Genomic DNA, 22303 nt, shown 5'->3' on the forward strand with positions numbered 1-22303 from the left:
GATTTAGACATAAATATAGGGGGTATGATCACGAAGTTCGCAGATGACACGAAAATTGGTAGGGTGGTAAATAGTGAGGAGGATAGCTGTAAACTGCAGGAGGATATCAATGGCCTGGTCTGGTGGGCAGAGCAGTGGCAAATGGAATTCAACTCGGAAAAATGTAAGGTAATGCACTTGGCGAGGGCTAACAACGCAAGGGATTACACCATGAATGGTAGGACCCTGGAAAGTACTGAAGATCAGAAGGACTTTGGTGTGCATGTCCATAGATCCCTGGGGCGGGCGGGCGGGAGCGGAGGGGGCACGAGATGCGAAACATGGAGAATGGTAAGATTGGAATAGCAGATTGAGCCATCGAAGCAGAGACCATGTCAGCATTCCAAAAGAGGTTAGCTAGGTTGAAGGAACAGGGAATGAAGGGATATGGAAATAAGGCAATCACATGGGATTAGGGCTCCTGTGTCTGGAGGATAACCATGAGTTTGGACAAACTGGTTTAAACAGCCCCCGTGTTGTAATTTCTTCCTGACTGCGCTCCTCTTCAATGCAGTTTCCTATTGCAGTAGCTAATCTTTGCCAGAAGATGTCATTTTTAGACTGAATGATCAGAATACAGCATTAGCATGGATCAGGTTTTGTCTACCCCGCCTGAGTGCTGATACACGAAGATTCCAGGATCATTTTCTAATCAGATCTCAGTTGGAGCACCACGTCGGGCACTATGAACAATCTCTGTTCCCCCCCAGGGTTAAGGGCAGGGTGGTGGGCACATCTGGGAGGTTGGGAAATCAGCCAGTGATTCAGACTCCTGATCACTGCTTCAGGAGCTCCTGCTGGAAAATGCTCCTGTTGATTAAAAAGAGGGAGGTAACGCCTATTGTATTTCAATTGGGCAGTTGGTGAAGGGTAAAACTGGAGCCAATCTTTACACACTCTCATAATCATTTATTTAGGTTTACACATTACAAGCAGACACCTCCAAACCCAACAGCCACAGTTTCAGTGATAGAAGGCTAAAAAATAAAAACAAAATACTGGATGCTGGAAATCTGAAATAAAAACAGGAACTGCCGGAAATACTCAAACAGGTCTGGCAGCACCTGTGGCAAGAGAAAAAGTTAACCTTTCAAACAGAACATGACTCTTCTTCGGGACTGAAGGAGGTAGAACTGTGATAGGTTTTAAAACAAAAACAGAATTACCTGGAAAAACTCAGCAGGTCCGGCAGCATCGGCGGAGAAGAAATCAGCCAACGTTTCGAGCCTTCATGGCCCTTCGGCAGAACTTCGACAGAAAAGCTTTTAGCTTTTTGTTTTTATCTTTGTGATAGGTTTTATGCTGTTAAAGTGTGCCAGAGTCGGGGGAGGAGGAAGAACAAGAGGGAAGGTCTGGTGTAGAGTAGAGGGTGGAGAGATAAAATAACAAAGATGTCATGGAACAGAAGGCAAAGGGAAAAAGGGAATGGTTGTAGTTAGAAGCAAAACACCGGTCCAGAGTGAGTGTTAATGGCAGAAGAATGAACAACTCCGACTACAAGCAAAAACCTGAAAACAAGATACAGACTGGCACTTGGCAATTAAAGCGAATCAAAATGCCAGTTTCAGTCTGTGTCTATTTATAGCGGCAAAAGTGAACTGCCAGTTAATGCTCCACATACAATTAACAACACCAAGCACTGTTGAATGCTCTGGCTACCCTTGTCTAGGTCCATACTTGAAGAATTGCTATTCGTACCAATGAGACTGCACCCCATCGTGAGTTAATAGAAGGGGAGAAAATAAACAACAACCACGGACACCATGAAGTTTTAGAGTCTCTCAAAATCTTACACTAACAAGTCAAATGGACAATGAACAGGATTAACTTGAAGAATTCCGTGATCGGGCCTAACTAACCTCTGGAATTCAAAGCTAAAGGAGCTGCTTCAAACTCCCATTTCACAGTGCAGACAATCATGCCAAGAAACCTGGGTATATCCCTGAAACACGAACTGCACAGCAGTTTATAATATGCAAGTGTGAATGTACAAAATCTGCATATTCACCTAAACATATAATGACAGACAGGAAAAGATTCTCTGGTCCACCAACCACGCCCTACACAACTGTAGTACAATGACTTCACGAATGCAAATCTATACAATATATACTGTATACTATACCCATACAATACCTCGATGAAACGTGAGGGATTATGCTTTGGGAAGCCAATAAAAATGAAAGAATACTAAAGTTGAGATGGAAAAAAAAAACTCATCCCATACAATGCCCCTTTAAAAACAGATTTTTGAAAAGTATGATAATGTCCTGATTTGGTGACTGAGATGTAGACTGTGACTCAGCTATAAAAGAGCTCCAGCAGTTTAAATATAGCAGAGGTTTATAACATCCAGCAGCGAGCTAAATGCTAGCAATTGAATCAAGCTGTTCTGATGACACAGCGAGCAACAGCAATGCAGGATGGAGTATCTTGAAACATCAGCAGAGTCAGATTGAATTATTACTCCAACTCATTGCTAATCACCTCTTGCTCTCATTGCAGTTCATTGAATAAATGAAATAAAAGGCCAGGTATGACAGTGAACTACAGAACAGATAAGTCTCAGGATTGAGATCAAGCCTGATCCATGCAGTCATTTGACCTCAGCTGGGACAATAAAGTCAGTGTCCCAAATTAGGAATGGGAAAGAATAATTGAAGTCAGGGTTTTCTCTCCTGATTACTATTCTATGACATTCCTTTACGTGGCAAACTTTCCCACCTTCCCCAAACCTAGCTCTGGAGTCGTGTGTAGGTCAGTACTGGGCAAGAACAGAATCAGGGAGGGGGGTAATCAAGACCAGGCTCAATTCTCCTCTTCGCAAACGCACACAATTTCCAGTAAAGGTCCTAAAGTCACTGAGCTCGATTGTACTGTGCTTACTGCTGGTCTAAAGATCAACTAATTAGGTGCAAACCAGGGACTTTCCTAGTCTTAATATGCATTTATTAACCACATACTCAAATACAGAATTAGCAACAACTCGTGCATAAAACAGCAATCGTACTTGAGATGAGCTATTAAAAAGCACTTAAATTCCAACTCAATTCATTCTGTAAACAACTGGACATTCACAGCTTTATTTTTTGCAATGCCGCATCTCACGGGATAACAATCCTACCTTTGTGCAGACGACCAGTACTGGAATGCCCAAATTGTGCGTTAGTACATTCTCGCCCAATGGCAAAACCACCTCCTCATCTTCCTGTCCAGATACTGGGGCTCTCCTTTGTGGGGACCCATGAGATCCTTCTTCAGGCTCCACATACTCCTGGAATTCCCTCACCACTAGGGACAAAGGAGATGAAAGCAGCATAAAATTAGGTGCAAGAAAAGGCATTTAGATCATTAATCCCACTCTTCCCACAGACCACTGCAAATCAGAAGTCAGCTTTCTCTACTTGCCTCCAAGATCTCCTTTCTCGCTCCTCAACTCCCCCATGATTCAAAACAGATATAGGCGAGGCAATGGCGTAATGCTGTGTCACTGGACTAGTAATCCAGAGAACCAGGGTAAAGCTCTAGTGACCCGCCAGATTAATAAAAATCTGGAATCAAAAGTCTAATGATGACCATGTAAAAATCCATATGGTTCACTAATGCCCCACCTTCACATTGAGGGTGCCCTTCAGCGTGTTGTGTGGCACTGCCACCGTGCTAGATGCCATAGATTTCAAACAGATCTAGCAACTCAATACTGGGCATCCATGAGGCGCTGTGGGCCATCAGCAGCACCAGAATTTTACTCGAACACAATCTGTAAGCTCATGGCCTGGCATATCCCCCACTCTACCATTATCATCAAGCCAGGGGATCAACCCTGGCAAATCCCCAATCAATGGACCTGATCCAAGCTCTGCAGTCCCGCCGCATCCATCGTGAATGATGGTAGCCAATTAAACACCTCACTGGAGGAGGAGGCTCCACAAATATCCCAATCCTCAATGATGGAGGAGCCCAGCACATCAGTGCAAAAGAAAGGCTGAAGCATTTGCTACAATCTTCAGCCAGAAGTGCCGAGTGGATGATCCATCTCGGCCTCCTCCGGAGGTCCCCAGCATCACAGATGCCAGTCTTCAGCCAATTCAGTTCACTCTACGTATCATCAAGAAAAAGCTGAAGGCACTGGATAGTGCAAAGGCTATGGGCGCTGACAATATTCTGGCAATGGTGCTGAAGACTGTGTTCCGGAACCTGCCGCGCTCCTGGCCAAGCTGTTCCAGTACAGCTACAACACTGGCATCTACCCAGCTATGTGGAAAATGCCCTGGTATGTCCTGTACACAAGAAGCAGGACGAGTCCAACCCAGCCAATTACCACCCTATCAGCCTTCTCTCAATCATCAGTAAAGTATTGGAAGGGGTCATCAACAGTGCTATCAAGCAGCACTTGCTCAATAATAACCTGCTTACTGACGCCCATTTTGGGTTCTACCAGGGCCACTCAGCTCCTGATCTCATTACAGCCTTGGTTCAAACATTGACAAAAGAGCCTGAACTCCTGAGGCGAGGTGAGAGTGACTGCCCTTGACATCAAGGTCGCATTTGGCAGGGTGTGGCATCAAGGAGCCCTAGCAAAACTGGAGTCAATGGGAATCAGGGGGAAAACTCTCCACTGGTTGGAGTCATACCTAGCAAAAGAAGATGGTTGTGGTTGTTGGAGGTCCAACATCTCAGCTCCAGGACATTGCTGCAGGAGCTCCTCAGGGTAGTGTCCTCAGCGCAACCATCTTAGTTGCTTCATCAATGACCTTCCTTCTAACATAAGGTCAGAAGTGGGGATGTTCACTGATGATTGCACAATGTTCAGCACCATTCACGACTCCTCAGATACTGAAACAGTCCATGTCCAAATGCAGCAAGACCTGGACAATATCCAGGCTTGGGCTGACAAATGGCAAGTAACATTCGCGCCACACAAGTGTCAGGCAAGAACCATCTCCAACAATAGAGAATCTTACCATCGCCCCATGACGTTCAATAGCATTACCACCACTGAATCCCCCACTATCAACATCCTGGGGGTTACCATTGACCAGAAACTGAACTGGACTAGCCATATAAATACTGTGCCTACAAAAGCAGGTCAGAGGCTAGGAGTCCTGCAACGAGTAACTCACTTCCTGACTTCCCAAAGCCTGACAACGACCTACAAGGCACAAGTCAGGAATGTGGTGGAATACTCTCCACTTGCCTGGATGAGTGCAGCTCCAACAACACTCAAGAAGCTTGACACCATCCAGGAGAATCAGCCCGCTTGATTGGCACCACATGCACAAACATTCACTCCCTCCACCACCGACGCACAGTAGCAGCATTGTGTGCCATCTACAAGATGCACTGCAGGAATTCACCAAGACTCCTTAGACAGCACCTTCCAAACACATGACCACTACCATATAGAAGGACAAGGCAGCACACATGCTGGAACACCACCACCTGGAAGTTCCCCTCCAAGACACTCACTATCCTGACTAGGAAATATATTCCGTTCCTTCACTGCCGCTGGGTCAAAATCCTGGAACTCCCTCCCTAACAGCACTGTGGGTGTACCTACACCACATGGACTGCAACGGTTCAAGGCAGCAGCTCACCACCACCTTCTCAAGGACAAGTAGGGAGGGCAATAAATGCTGGCCCAGCCAGAGAAGCCCACAACCCGTGAATGAATAAAAAAATATCCCCAACGATTGATTATAAAGCCAATTCCTTTGCAAAATCGCAATTAGCTTCTTGCACCAGTCACCTATTCCATATTTCACTGTCCTGTGGGGAAACCCATTCTGTCTAATCTCACATCTTGCTTGGGGCTGTGAATTCTGTAAGATCTCGCTATTTGAGCCATTTACAAAATTCACAGCCTCCAGCAAGTTTACTGGTTAAAATTTGAAATCTACAGGCATGTGGTAGAACTAGTCACAGTACATTGAGATGTATGACTAAACTAAATTAGGGGAGGCGATGGTGTAGCAATATTGTCGCTGGTCTAGTAATCCAGAGACCCAAGACCCTTGTCCTCACTTATCACCCCACCAGCCTCTGCATTCAAAGGATCATCCTCCACCATTTCCGCCAACTCCAGCATGATGCCACTACCAAATACATCTTCCCTTCACCCTCCTGGTGGCATTCCGCAGGGATCGTTCCCTCCGGAACACCCTGGTCCACTCCTCCATCGCCCCCTACACCTCAACCCCCTCCCACGGCACCTTCCCATGCAACCGCAGAAGGTGCAACACCTGCCCCTTTACTTCCCCCCTCCTCACCGTCCAAGGGCCCAAACACTCCTTTCAAGTGAAGCAGCATTTCACTTGCACTTCCTTCAATTTAGTCCACTGCATTCGCTGCTCCCAATGCGGTCTCCTCTACATTGGCGAGACCAAATGCAGACTGGGTGACCACTTTGCTGAACACTTTCAGTCTGTCCACAAGCATGGCCCGGACCTCCCTGTCGTTTGCCATTTCAACACTCCGCCCTGGTCTCATGCCCACATGTCCATCCTTGGCCTGCTGCAATGCTCCAGTGAAGCTCAATGCAAACTGGAGGAACAGCACCTCATCTTCCGATTAGGCACTTTGCAGCCTTCCAGACTTGACATTGAGTTCAACAACTTCAGATTATGAACTCATCCCCACCCCCTTTCCGATCCCCTCTTTTCCAATAATATATATATATTTTTCTTTTCCCACCTATTTCTATTATTTTTAAATGTATTTCCATCCATTGTTTTATCTCCACCTTTTAGCCTATTTTGATCCCTTCCCCCTGCCCCACCCCCACTAGGGCTACCTGTCACTTGCTCATCCTGCTTTCTACCCTTAATGTCACCATTAGCACATTCCATAGCTAATATCACCACCGTCAACACCCCTTTGTCCTTTTGTCTATGACATCTTTGGCAATCTCTTCTTTGCCTCCAGCTATCACTGGCCCTCTATCCAGCTCTACCTGTCCCACCCCCCTCAACCAGCTTATATTTCATCTCATGTCTATTTTTCCTTAGTTCTGATGAAGAGTCATACGGACTCGAAACATTAACTGTCTTCCTCTCCGCAGATGCTGTCAGACCTGAGTTTTTCCAGCTATTTTTGTTTTGGTTTCAGATTTCCAGCATCCGCAGGATTTTGCTTTTATTTTGACCCAAGACAATGCTCTGGGAACCTAGGTCCAAATCCTGCCACGGCAGAGGGTGGAATTTTAATTCAGTAAAAATCTGGAATTAAAAGTCTAATAACGAAACTATTGTTGATTCTTCGCTAATGTCCTTTAGGGAAGGAAATCTGCCGACCTTACCATGTGACTCCAGACTCTCAGCAATCTGAACAAGGGCAATAAATGCAGGCTGAGCCAGCGACGCCCATGAATAAAAATAAATTAAGCTGATTTCCAGTTTCATATTTTAGAGGCACACAGAGCCAGGCACCATAGCTGGTCTACTCAATGTAACAGCCATTTCCTGAATCATAGCCAGATCATTTATTTTCTCTCCACAGATGCTGACTGACCTGAGTATTTCCACATTTTCTGTTTTTATTGCAGCTTTTGCGTATCACCATTCATGTCACATTTCCCATGTATGTACACAGAATCAAGTGTCACGCAGTCAGCAGGTGGGAACTGGGCACGTTTGGAGCAGTGTGGGTTCCTGTTTCATTTCACACACAGAGGCCAGAACCATACAACAGTACAAAGGGCGGTTGGGTGCAGCATGCCGACTGAAACCAGAACCACTGGAGAAAGATAAAAGCACCTAAACTGAACAAGACCAAAGAATTTTCACACTGGAGTTGGAATGGCACACGGGAGAACAGCCCTAATGTACATGTTGCAGGTTTTTTTCAAAGGGGAGCTGAGGGTTGTGCATCAGCATTGTTCTCCCACAACATAAACTGCGCAATACTACTGAAAAACCTTGAAACTATCCCCACTGTAACAATGCTGAGAGCAGCTATGCAGAAAAAAAAGATTTTACAAGACCATGCAAACTTCTGAACAGCAGTGGCTAATTTCCACCCAATGCACTCCAACCGCCAGTGAACGCCCAGTAATCTAACATGTCTTTCCTCAGAGACACTGAAAAGAGATATTAACCAGGCACTGGAAGCTGATCACACATTGTCTTAGAAGCTGCTCATAGTATTTCAATTGTTATATTGTTCTTAGTGGTTGTTGCTGGTTCTCAAGATTAGGATCCAGATCTATCCTGCACCTCTTGGCTTTCTGAAATAGAACATTTTGGACTTCATGGGTGTTATGTTACACTGTCCACAGACAGTCTGGGGACATGCTTCCCTCTCTGCTACCAGTTCACACAGAGAAAGAGAGAGAGAGAGAGAGAGAGAGAGACACAGACACACACAAAGTTTGAAAATAAAGCTAAAGGCAGACTGCTCCCTAGATTCATCCTATAACATAAAGACCCTAAATCAAGCTTGAAATCCTAACCATGCTGATCACAGACTAACTCTTGGGGGCTGCAACAGCCTTTTGCAAATTTATAGAAATCCTTTCAGAACATAATTGCATGTTTGTCCCACAGAAGTCTAAGGGATGAATGCAGTACTGAACAGTCACAGCAGAAAGAGTGTTTAAGCACAGCAGACAGATCAGGTTTTAGTGCAGCACACCTCCCTCTCAAAGCAAATAATGCAGTACAATAGACTGCAATAAGTTTATTCAAGATTAGCCAAACAATAGTTATTAATTCGTCAATGGCAGAGAGAAGATAATATCAGCTACACGTCATTTCCCTCTCACCACCCCCACCACCCAAAGACTTTAATAAAAAAGTCAGCTGATATTTTCAAGACTGTGGTGGATAGGTTTTTATTGGGCAAGACTATCAAGGGATATGAAGCAGAGTTGGTTACATGGAGTCGAGGTACAGGCCAGCCATGATCTCACTGAATGGCAGAACAGGCTCAAGGTACTGGACGATCCACTCCTGCTCCTATTTGTTTATGTTCGGACTGCCACCTTTGCACCACAGCCATTATGAAAGCACTGAAGACTATACGCACTTGTGAAAAAGCCCCGAGGAAAGCGAAGAGAACATGGTTTCATGATGTCAAAGGGCAGGGAAGAAAAATTCCCCCTTACATGTTAATTGATGGAACTAATTACAACCCAATGACACAGCAACTGCAGTATACATACACACTCTCCACTCCAACCCACATTATTCTATAAATGGGCAGCACTTGGGATGTTAATTTTGTTCTCTTTTCTGAATGTGACCGGCAACTATCTGCTTTCAAAGTGAGCTCCTGCAATCAAATTGCACAAGATGAAATCCAAGGCCATTGGATTTTCTTTTAAACTTCTCATGAAGGGTCTACACGCAAAAGGTCAAGTTACTTGGTCTCTCTACAGGTGCTAACTAATGCACTGAGTGCTGGCAGCATTTTCTGCTTTTGGTTTTATTTTGCAGCAAGTTGCAGGGAAATAGCAAAGTCAGGCAAATAATAAAGATCCCTATTTTTGTTTGCTTTGTAATTTTCGAGGCACATTCTGTCTCGGCGCCACCCTGGTCTGGAACGAAGTTGAAAAGTCGATTCGAGAGCTGAGAAACAACAATGCCTCTGAAACAGATGAAACCCCAGTTGAAATTCTTAAACACAACTGAAATATACTTCTGATATGGCCGCACAATCTCCTGCCCCTTATCTGGGAAAAGGGATGCACACTGGGGGATGTCAGGGATGCTATGATTCAAGAAAGAAGTCCGACTGAGGTAACAATAGAGGCGCTGCCCTGCTAGCAAGAGTGGACATCCACACATCTGACCTCATGACGGAGGGAAAGTTACTGATAAAACAATTGAAGATCACTAGACCTATGACATTAACCTAAGGAACTCCTGCAGGATGGGGAGGTTATCTTATGAGGAAAGGTTGGACAGGCTAGGCTGAGAAGACTGAGAGGTGATCCTACTGAAACATAAGATCCTGAGAGGACTTGACAAGGTGGATGCTGAAAGGGTGTTTCCCTTGTGGGAGAGGTGAGAGCTAGGGGACAGAGTTTAGAAATAAGAGGTCTTCCATTTAAGATGGAGATGAGAAGAAACTTTTTCTCTCAGAAGTTAATGAATCTTTGGAACTCTCTTCCTTAGAGCACAGTGAGGCAGGGTCAGTGAATATTTTAAAGGTGAAGTTAGACAGGTTCTTCACTAGCAAGGGAGTCAAAGGTTATGGGGTGGGGGGGAAGGTGGGGTGAGGCAGAATGTGGAGTTGAGACCACAATCAGATCAGCATTGATCTTATTGAATATTGCAGCATGCTCAAGGGACCGAATGGCTTACTCCTGCTCCTAATTTATATGTATGTACATATCATGTCCTCGAGCTGAGATGATTGGCCTCCAATAATCACAGCATCTAACCTTGTGATACATATGACTCCAACCAGGAAACTTGTCTCCCCAATCCCCACTGACCTTAATTTTGTTAGGGCCCCTTGATGCCACGCTCATCAAATGTTGCCTTGATGTCAAGGGCAGTCACCCTCACCTCTGGAGTTCAGTTCTTTTATCCTTGTTTGAATCAAGGCTGTATTGAGCCTTGAGCTTAGTGGCAGTGGCAGAACCTAACCTGAGCATTGATGAGCAAGTTATGGCTAATTGCAACAAGAAAGCTCTGATGACGATACCTTCCATCATTTATTTAGCTCATAATTGAGAGTATTGATGGGGTGATGGTAATTGACTGGGTTAAGTTTGTGCTGCTTTTTGTGGATAGGACATACCTGAGCAATTTTCCACATCAGATAGATGCTGGTTCCATAGCTGCACTGGAATAGCTTGGTTAGCAGGAGCAAATGCTGAAATTGAAATTTTTTGAAATTGTCCGGCATGCCCAAGTCTAGGTAATGAGCATGGTTTACATTGTGATCACACTCACTCCTCATTTGCATCAATTTCCATTTGCTTTACTTAACTTCATTCATCTCATTGTTTACAGGATTCTGCTGAAGCTAGCTAGCCTGAAGCTCCTGCATTTGCCTAAATGACTGTCACTGCATTCCAAAGTAATTCACCACATGAACTGCTTTCATGTATTTTCACCATATGCCAATCTAAGTATTTCCCAAATATTTTTCAATCTAAAGCAGGGTAATTGAGTAACTCTCAGTTTTAAATGGGCGAGGTCTCAGGTTGCTTCATCCAATGAGAAAGAGGAAACAGACATATCAGGTTCGCAAACCAAACTGCTACTCCAGCACATCAAGTCACTTCCGCAGCATCCCTGTAAAGTTAGACCTGTTACTTCCCGTTTCACAGACTCTTGGTCTGCTGTGTTATTTTGGCTTCTGGCCAAGACAGAAATACTATATAGACGAATGTGGAGCTGAAAGAATGAAGGGTGTCATAACCTGTCATAGGGGTTGTAACACCAACAATCACAGAAGACTTACGTCAGCCACAGACTGTGTCAACTTGGCTCAGCTGACACCGCCTGCCTCAGAAGCAAATAGATTTTAAGCCACAATTGGACTTGAGCAGATAATCTAGGTTAACATTTCAGTGCAATCCTGAGGGAAGGCAGCATTGATTTAAATGTTATCCAGTGGATAAGAGGTTAACCTGAGGTCCTATCTTGCCCACTCAGGTGACTGTGGAAGATCCTGTGATCTGATCTGATAGCTTTTTTATTTATTCACGGGATGTGGACATCACTAGCTGGGCCAGCATTTATTGCCCATCTCCAGTTGCCCTTGAGGTGGTGGTGATGAGCTGCCTTCTTGAACCGCTGCAGACCATGTGGTGTAGGTACATCCACAGTGCTGTTAGGGAGTTCCAGGATTTTGACCCAGTGACAGTGAAGGAACTGCGATATATTTCCAAGTCAGAATGGTGAGTGACTTGGAGGGGAACTTCCAGGTGGTGGTGTTCCCATCTCTCTGCTGCCCTTGTCCTTCTAGATGGTAGTGATCATGGGTTTGAAAGATGCTATCTAAGGAACCTTGGTGAATTCCTGCAGTGTGTCTTGTAGATGGTACACACTGCTGCTACTGTGCGTCGGTGGTGGAGGGAATGAATGTTTGTGGGTGTGGTGCCAATCAAGCAGGCTGCTTTGTCCTGGATGGTGTCAAGCTTCTTCAGTGTTGTTGGAGCTGCACTCATCCAGGCAAATGGGGAGTATTCCATCACACTCCTGACTTGTGCCTTGTAGATGGTGCAGGCTTTGGGGAATCAGGTGGTCAGTTACTCGCCGCAGGATTCCTAGCCTCTGGCCTGCTCTTGTAGCCACAGTATTTATATGGCTAGTCCAGTTCAGTTTCTGGTCAATGCTAACACCCAGGATGCTGATAGTGGGGGACTCAGTGATGGTAATGCCATTGAACGTCAAGGGGCAATGGTTAGGTTCTCTCCTGTTGGAGATCGTTCTTGCCTGACTCTTGTGTGGTGTGAATGTTACTTGCCACTTGCCAGCCCAAGCCTGGATATTGTCCAGCTCTTGCTGCATTTGGACATGGACTGCTTCAGTATCTGAGAAGTCGCGAATGGTGCTGAACATTGTGCAATCATCAGCGAACATCCCCACTTCTGTCCTCATGATGGAAGGAAGATCATTTATGAAGCAGCTGAAGATGGTTGGGCCCAGGACACTACCCTGAGGAATTCCTGCAATGATGTCCTGGAGCTAAGATGGCTGACCTCCAATAACCACAACCATCTTCCTGTGTGCTAGGTATGACTCCAACCAGAAGAGAGTTTTACCCCTGATTCCCATCAACTTCAGGTTTGCTAGGGCTCCTTAATGCCACACTTGGTCAAATGCGACCTTGATGTCAAGGGCAGTCACTCTCATCTCACCTCGGGAGTTCAGCTCTTTTGTCCAGGTTTGAACCAAGGCTGTAATGAGGTCAGGAGCTGAGTGGGCCTGTGGAACCCAAACTGGGCGTCAGTTATTGCTAAGCAAGTGCCGCTTGATAGCACTGTTGATGACCCCTTCCAATACTTTACTGATGATTGAGAGTAGACTGATGTGTTGGTAATTGGCTAGGTTGGATCTATCCTGCTTTTTATGTACAAGACATACCTGGGCTAATTTCCACATAGCCGGGTATATGCCAGTGTTGTAGCTGTACTGGAACAGCTTGGCTATGGGCGCAACAAGTTCTGGAGCATAGGTCTTCAGTACTATTGCAGTAATATTGTCAAGGCCCATAGCCTTTGCACTATCCAGTGCCTTCAGCTGTTTCTTGATATCCCATGGAGTGAATTGAATTGGCTGAATCTATGATGCTGGGAACCTCCGGAGGGGGCAGTGATGGATCATCCTCTCGGCATTTCTGGTCGTCTTATCTTTTGCACTGATGTGCTGGGCTCCTCCATCATTGAGGATGGCGATAATTGTGGGGCCTCCCCCTCCAGTGAGTTGTTTAATTGTCCACCGCCATTCACGACTGGATGTGGCGAGGCTGCAGAACTTAGATCTGATCCGTTAGTTGTGGGATCGCTTAGCTCTATTGTCTATCACTTGCTGCTTATGCTGTTTGGCACCAAGTAGTCCTGTTTTATAGCTCATTTTTAGGTATGCCTGGTGCTGCTCCTGGCATGTCCCCCTGCACTCTTCATTGAACCAGGGTTGATCCCCTGGCTTGATGGTAATGGTAGAGTGGGGGAAAAGCCAGGTCATGAGGTTACAGATTGTGTTCGAGTACAATTCTGCTGCTGCTGATGGACCACAACGTCTCAGGGATGCCCAGTCTTGAGTTACCAGATCTGTTCGAAATCTATCCCATTTTACACAATGGTAGTGCCACACAACACAATGGAGAGTGTCCTCAATCTGAAGGCACCACTTTGTCTCCACAATGACTGTGTGTTGGTCAATCCTACTGATGCCGTCTTGGACAGATGCATCTGCAGCAGGCAGGTCGGTGAGGATGAGGACAGCTATGTTTTTCCCTCACCACCTGCCTCAGACCCAGTCTAGCAGCTATGTCCTTTAGGACTCAGCCAGCTCAGTCAGTAGCAGTGCTACTCAGCCACTCTTGGTGATGGACATTGAAGTCCCCCACCCAGACTATATTCTACACCCTTGCAACCTTTAGTGCTTCCTCCAAGTGGTGCTCGACATGGAAGAGTGCTGATTCATCAGCTGAGGAGGGGCGCTAAGTAGTCAGGAGGCTTCCTTGTCCATGTTTGGCCCGGTACCATGAGACTTCACGTGGGCCGGAGTCAATGTTGAGGACTCGCAGGGCAACTCCCTCCCGACTGTTTCCCACTGTACCACCACCTCTGCTGGGTCTGCACTGCCGGTGGGTCAGGACATATCCAGGGATGGCAGTGGTGGTGTCTGGGACATTATCTGTAAGATATGATTCTGTGAGGATGACTATGTCCGGCTGTTGCTTGACTAGTCTGTGAGACAGCTCTACCAATTTTGGCACTAACCCCAAGATGCTAATAAAGAGGACTTTGTATGGTCGACAGTTCCGAGTTTGCCGTTGTAGTTTCCGGTGCCTAGGTCAACGCCGGGTGGTCTGTCCAGTTTCATTACTTTCTTGAGACTTTGTAGCAGTTTGGTACAACTGAGTGGCTTTCTAGGCCATTTCAGAGGGCATTTAAGAGTCAACCACATTGCTGTGGATCTGGAGTCACATGTAGGCCAGACCAGGTAAGGACGGTAAATTTCCTTCCCTAAAGGGTCTGAACCAGATGGACTTTTACAACAATTGATAATGGTTTCATGGTCATCATTAGGCTTTTATTGATTTGTATTGACTTGTATTAGATTTTTATTGAATTCAAATTCCACCATCTGCCGTGGCGGGATTCGAACCTGGGTCCCCAGAGCATTACCCTGGGTCTCTGGATCACGAGTCCAGCAACAATATCACTGTGCCATCGCCTCCCCTTTGAGGAGGTAACAGGCAAGATAGATAAAAGGGAACCAGTAGATGTAATATATTTGGATTTCCGAAAGGCATTCGATAAGGTACTACACAAGACTACTTAAAATGGTGTTGGGGGTAGTATATTAGCATGGATAGAGGACTGGCTAACTAATAGAAGACAGAGAGTTGGGATAAGGGGGGCATTTTCAGGATGGCAACCTGTAACTAGTGGAGTGTCACAGGGATCAGTGATGGGGCCGCAACTATTTACAATATATATTAATGACTTGGATGAGGGAAGTGAATGTACTATAGCCAAGTTTGCAGATGACACAAAGATAGGTGGAAAGGCAAGTGATGAGGATGACACAAAGTCTACAGAGGGATATAGACAGGTTAAGTGAGTGGGCAAAAACGTGGCAGATGGAACATAAAGTGAAGTTCGATGTTATGTACTTTGGCGGGAAGAATAGAGGAGCTGAATATTATTTAAATAGAGAAAGACTGAAGAAAGCTGCAGCACAGAGGGATTTGGGGGTCCTCGTGCATGAATTGCAAAAAGCTAGCATACAAGTTCAATGGGTAATAGGGAAGGCAAATGGAATGTTGGCCTTTATTTCAAAGGGAATGGAGTACAAAAATAGCGAAATCTTGCTAAAACTACACAAGGCACTAGTTAGACTACACCTAGGGTACTGTGAACAGTTTTGGTCCCCTTATCTAAGAGATATACTGGTATTGGAGCAGTCCAGGGAAGGTTCACTAGGTTGATCGCAGGGATGGAGGGATTTTCTTATGAGGAGAGGTTGATTCAGTTGTATTCATTGGAATTTAGAAGAATGAGCGGTGACCTTATTGAAACATACAAGATCCTTAGGGGGCTTGACAGGGTAGATGCTGAAAGGTTGTTTCCCCTTGTGGGAGGGTCTAGGACCAGAGGGCATAATCTCAGAGTAAGGGGTTGCCCATTTAAGACAGAGATGGAGGAATTTCTTCTCTGGCGGCAGTCAATTTGTGGAATTCTTTACCACAGAGGACTGTAGAGGCTGGGGCGTTAAATATATTCAAGGCTGAGATACACAGATTTTTAATCAGTAAGCCAATCAAGGGTTATGGGCAAAAGGCAAGGAAAGTGGAGTTCAGGATTATCAAATCAGCCATGATCTCACTGAATGGTGGAGCAGGCTCGATGGGCCGAATGGCCTACTTCTGCTCCTACATCTTAAGTTCTTATGGTCACTCTGCCATCGCCTCCCCTGGGCAATGGTCTTCCCTCAGCCTGTACCAAACAGATTAGCCAAATCATTAATCTCTGTTATCTGTGGGACACTGCTGGTACAGTGACAGTCACATCATTCCAAAGTTGCGCGTGTGAGATGTATTTTAAGATGTTTAATAATGTAAGACTCACATTGCCATTTTATAATGTTGGAAAGTTGTTATATACATGTACTGGTGAGTTTTGCATCCAAATCCCATGTGGGCAACTAACATATATTATGGATATGCCAGCAACAGACTCTTCCCATTGTGTTTCTTGTACACAACCAGCATTACCGTACTCACTCACATGGCAGGGGGTGACGAGGACAAACCTACTTTCCAAATTTAAACTCGACATGAAAAACACTCCAATGGTTCTGCAAACAAGCAAACTAACTCCAGCCCACTGCCAATATTGTTGCATAACAGTCCCGCGCATTTGATTGTGATGTTCCTAATAAGCTGTTTAGCTTATATCAGCCTAGGCACGTCTCAGTTAAATCAGCACTGGTCACTTTTCTTGGAAGCTCGGCTACAAATTTCCACCCGAGACTCTCAATAGTTCGGTTGGTGGTGAAAAGCTGTGAAATTTCATAAAATTACTTTTCGTGAAGAAAGTCATGTCCCTACCTCAGCTCTGCCATGGCAAAGACTCTACTGCCCTCTCATTACAGCATCTAATAATGTCTTAAACAATTCCGTCGCTTTTACTTCTATTACTGGCACCTACTAGTCCACTGCCCATGATCGCTTTCGAAGTAAAGTAGTGCCTGATATCAGTGTGAAGTTGTGAAATTTATCAAGCTGAACCCATGTGTCCATCCTCCTGTTGTGTCCAGTTTAGGAGGAATTGCAGAACTTTGTAGATTTTCAAAGTGTAAACATTCCCCTGGATAATTTTAATTTGGTTGCTTGTTATCTACTTGTTAATTGACAGCTGGGAGGCTGGCTTTATTTAACTTCTACCTGGACATGTAGAAAACAGGTTTTAAAAATTGGGAGATGACACTGTTTCTCTGTCATTTGAGTAGGATAGCATTTGAAAGGTCCAGCCTCTGTGGCATCAACAACAAGACAAACTGAACAATGGACTAAAGCTTCATCAACTTGATGATGTATCTGCTCCATTTTGTAACTTGGAAACTGGCTTCATGCCATTCAGACGTCAGTGAGTACTCAACGACTCACTGCAGGCTGTTTAATCCTTAAAATACTGGGATCAGCCAATTAAAGCTGCAGGAATCCATGCTGCTTTTAGATAGAGAAGGGGCAAATAACAAAAGTAGTGTCCATGTGTAGCATAATTACCCCAGATCAGGCAGTCTCCACAAAATATGGAAGAAATCACCACACGTTGTGTGTCAGAGACTGTATTTGGACAGCTAAAAGCCAAGTGTTAGGGAGGATGTAGTGAGAGGTTTCTAAAGAATTGAAGTCTATACATTTGTGGGCACCATATCACATCTGAAATACACCTTCGAAGTCAAGATCCCTCCCTCCCACATTACAGCAGTGTCATATAATTTCAGTCCTCTTTGTTGCTGTGACACCAGTTCAATTGGTAAACTTTTACAGATCAACAAGTTCCAGGTTCAACACTTGATCTACTCGGACTGCACTGATCTCAAACAGGTCAACAGTGGACAAAACGGAACTAGGGCCTTTGCATTCTGGACTTTTAGGGGATAGGGAAAATCAGCATGGGTTCTCATTCTTGACCACTGCCCAGCAGCTTTCAGGTTGTGGAGAAGAAGGTTAAGAACAATGTAACTAACACTGAGTCAAAGGAGGAAACACAAGGACAGGTGACTAAAAGCTTAATCCAAGAGGTAGGTCTTAAAGTGTCTTAAGGAGAGGGAGTGAGAGAGAAGAGGTTTAGGAAGGGGATTCCAGAGATAAGGGCCTAGGTGGCTGAAGGCACAGCTGCCAATGATGGGGCAAAGGGAAGATGTAAGAGAGGTCACAGTCGGGGGAACACAATGTTGTCTGCTTGTTCAGGTGGACATAAATTCCACAATACTATCTGAAGCAATGAAAGTTAAATGCACTTAGATACACATATTTAAATGAAATAGCAGAGGGCAACCATATCAGATCCCCACCCCCAACAAGGAGTCAAAGCCAACAGAAAGGGAGAAAATTCAAAGGAAAAAGACTATCTCACACCACTTTGTTCCACTGACCAGCACGAACATGCTGCGCTACCCATTCACATCTCATTTTGACAAAGAAAAATGTAGATCTGCTTCTCGCTTTCATTCTTATGGTAATCTATCCATAGAGGATTAAACACTCAGTAGCAAGGGCTGCCTATGATGTCATCTCATTGGCAGCCAGTACTTTGCATTCGAGAATATGAGCTTTGTGTTCGATGCATGAGCTCATCTTTGAGTGAGTAAAACTGAGTGCATACTTACCCCCTAATTAAAACAATCATCCTGGGGAGTTCTGAAACTGTGCTGACCCTGCTGTTATGCAAAATATTTCACAGAAGTTTTGGGAAAATCTGCAGAGTCCTGTGTATTTGTTATCAATGATTGCTTGGATTTACACAGTGGCCTGTATCTGCTGCCAGAAAAGATAAAACTTGCCAGCGTAGCAGTCACTGAGAACAAGGCAAGTGCAGTCTTAACCCTGCGCCACCTAGGGGAAGGCACCAAAACATAGCTGACAGGCTTCCTTCAGAGAGTAGAAAGAGAGAAAGATGCAATGAGAGGTCATTTTGGATCGTTACAGTCAAGCACAGGGACAGTTACCCTGGACTATCGCCATGGTGCAGACCACAACCTTTCTAGATTCAATTCTCTGTGCAGAGTAAACTGAGTTCTGCCGGAATAGCAACTGGAGTTGCTGTTCAAGTTAGGTTAATGCAAGTTAGTGGCACTGGCTCAACAATAACCTGCTCACTGATGCCAAGTTTGGGATCCACCAGGTCCACTCAGCTCCTGACCTCATTACAGCCTTTGTTAAAACATGGACTAAGGAGCTGAACCCCTGAGGTGAGGTGAGGGTGACTGTCCTTGACATCAAGGCAGCATTTGACCCAGTGTGGCATCAAGGAGCCCGAGCAAAAGTGGAGTCAATGGGGATCAGGCGGAAAACTCTCCGCTGGTTGGAGTTATACTTAGCACAAAGGATGATGGTTGTGGTTCTTGGAGTTCAGTCATCTCAGCTCCAGGACATCACTGCAGGAGTTCCTCAGGGTAGTGTCCTCAGCCCAATCAACTTCAGCTGCTTCATCAATGACCTTCCCTCCATCATAAGGTTCAAGTGGGGATGTTCGCTGATGATTGCACAATGTTCAGCACCATTCACGGCTCCTCAGATACTGAAGCAGTACATGTCCAAATGCAGCAAGAGTTGGACAATGTCATGGCTTGGGCTGGCAAGTGGCAAGTAACATTCGCGCCACACAAGTGCCAGGCAATGACCACCTCCAACAAGAGAGAATCCAACCATCGCTCCTTGGTGTTCAATGGCATTACCATCACTGAATCCCCCACTATCAACATCCTGGGGATTACCATTGACTAGAAACTGAACTGAACTAGCCATATAAATACTGTGGCTACAAGAGCTGGTCAGAGGCTAGGAATCCTGCGACGAGTAACTCAACTCCTGACTCCCCAAAGCCTGTCCATCATCTACAAGGTGTAAGTCAGGAGTGTGATGGAATACTCCCCACTTGCCTTGATGAGTGCAGCTCCCAAAACACTGAAGACTGACACCATCCAGGACAAAGCAGCCCGCTTGATTGGCACCACATCCACAAACATTTACTTCCTCCACCACCAACACATAGTAGCAGCGTGTACCATCTACAAGATGCACTGCAGGAATTCACCAAGGCTCCTTAGACAGCACCTTCCAAACCCACGACCACTACGATCCAGAAGGACAAGGGCAGCAGATAGATGGGAACACCACTAGCTGCAAGTTCCCTTCCAAGTCACTCGCCATCCTGACTTAGAAATATATCACCGTTCTTTCACCGTCGCTGGGTCAAAATCCTGAAACTCTCTTCCTAACAGCACTGTGGGTCTACCTACACCACATGGACTGCAGCGGTTCAAGGCAGCTCACCACCAACTTCTCAAGGGCAACTAAGGATGGGCAATAAATGCTGGTCCAGCCAGCGAAGCCCACATGCCATGAATGAAAAAAAAACTAGAGTGCTACGACTTGGACTCAGTACCTGCAATGTAGAGGTGCTTGGGCTGGGAGGCAGCGAGGGGAAAAAAATAATGTCCTGGCATCTGATGCTTGGGTTTAGGGTACACATTTGAATCTATCTGGTTGGGAAGACCTCGATGGTCAAAGAACAATGCTATTCTAGTTGCTTGGCGTTACTAGAAGATTGGCCACTTGGTCTCGATACTGGGGGTTCCTGGAGAATTAACAAAATTATAGATTTCTTTTAAATAGCTAAAGCAGCAGCTGGGTGGAATAGACCAAATGTTTGTCCTCTTGGCCAAAGCAAGGTGGAGGGAAGGAAGGAGAAAACGCAACCAAGGAAAGTACCTAGGGTGAGGGGATCAGAACTTTTACTGTAACACTATGCAACATAGCTGAGTCAACAATAGCAAAAAGTCTGATGATAATCAGTATCTAACAGATAGTGCTCACAAGGAATACCTACATTAGTGAAAAAAACTTACAGCAGCATCAACCTTCAGAAAAACCTGAGCAGCTGTCCATCAAATTCCCAGAGATGGCTTGACAACCCAAACATGTGCTGAATTATGCCCAACAGCTCACATTCTTTACAGTAGGGGTGGGGGACCCCTGGCCTGGGGGGCCAGGTCAGGCCCGTTGCACATTTCCATTTAGCCCGTAGCGAGATTTCAAAATCTGTCCCCGTCATCCCCACCCCTCCTGCTGCACTCTGGGCCAGCCATCGCCATGTGCTGATGTCTGAGCCACAGCCACAGTCACCGGGGTCCCGGGCTGTGGGGGAAGAGAGCGAGGCCTGAGATCCTGGAGCAGGAGCACAGAGCAGAGTCGAGAAACTGCTGGCTGCCAACTGGGTGGCGAGAGAGACAGACAGACAGAGTGGGAAAGGAGAGAGAGAGACAGACAGACAGAGTGGGAAAAGAGAGGGGGGAAGGAGAGAGAAAGAGCGTGAGTGGGAAGAGAGGGAGAGAGAGAGGGGGACACAGACAAAGTGGGAAAGGAGAGAGAAAGGGAGAGATAGAGAGAGAGAGAGAGACACAGACAGAGACAGAGAGAGAAGCCAGTGAGGAGTAGCAACATCATCAGTGCCAGCATAGTACAGCTCATTACGGAAAAGCAAACTCAGCCATCGCATTAAAGCGGTGGGTGAGCTGAACGTTTCTGTATTCTCACTAAAAAAAAATTAAGTTGGTTTTTGTGTCTTGGCCCGTGACTGATTTTGTCTATGTTTAGTGGCCCTGGATGAGAAAAAGGTTCCCTGCCCCTACTTTATTGTATTGCTTGAGTTCAGCTGAAGTGAACTAAACAAAGCAAAGCTCTTGCACAATAGGTGCTACCACCAGCACTTCACTTCCCAGAGGCAGCACTGTCCAAGGGAAGAGTTAAGCATTAAGGATCTCATCAGAGCTGCAGACAGCCATTGCCCGACTGCCAGGAACCTGGGTATCGGCTTCACTTGTAGCAGCCAGTGAGGAGATTCTATAGTAACAGAATCACTGGGTGTTTCCTTGTTATTTTAGCTGCCACAGAAGCTACACCACATATGCAGTATCACCCAGCAATACAAAAATTCCCTGGGACTAGCCACCATATTAGGAGATGTTTAAGATGATGAAAGGAGCCAATAGAGCAGATAGCAAGCAATTATTTCCTCTTGCAGGGAGTCCAGAACAAGGGAAAGGGACATTTACTTAAAATTAGAGCTAGACAATAGGACCTGTACTGAAGGTTTGTGCTCCAGAACTAGCCACACCCCTAGCCAAGCTGTTTCAGTACAGCTGCAACACTGGCATCTACCCAGCTATGTGGAAAATTGCCCAGCTTTGTCTGTCCACAAAAAGCAGGACAAATCAAACCCAGCCAATTACCGCCTCATCAGTCTACATCATCAGCTAAGTGTTGGAAGGGGTTCATCAGCAGTGCTATCAAGCAGCACTTGCTTAGCAATAACCTGCTCACTGACGCCCAGTATGGGTTCCGC

The 22303-nt window shown here is 45.6% G+C and overlaps 1 protein-coding gene across 2 annotated transcripts in view; it reads right to left on the reverse strand.

The window, feature by feature from the left end:
• Positions 1 to 22303, reverse strand: part of dync1li2 (dynein, cytoplasmic 1, light intermediate chain 2) — a 96898-nt gene that overhangs the window by 51273 nt on the left and 23322 nt on the right. For both annotated transcript variants that reach the window (XM_078544665.1, XM_078544664.1), the window contains exon 5: positions 3164 to 3330. In XM_078544665.1, coding sequence (XP_078400791.1) covers positions 3164 to 3330 — 167 coding nt within the window. The remainder of the gene's footprint in view (positions 1 to 3163; positions 3331 to 22303) is intronic.

The sequence above is a fragment of the Cetorhinus maximus genome, chromosome 6 (genome assembly GCF_964194155.1).
Source record: "Cetorhinus maximus chromosome 6, sCetMax3.hap1.1, whole genome shotgun sequence".
Taxonomy (NCBI): domain Eukaryota; kingdom Metazoa; phylum Chordata; class Chondrichthyes; order Lamniformes; family Cetorhinidae; genus Cetorhinus; species Cetorhinus maximus.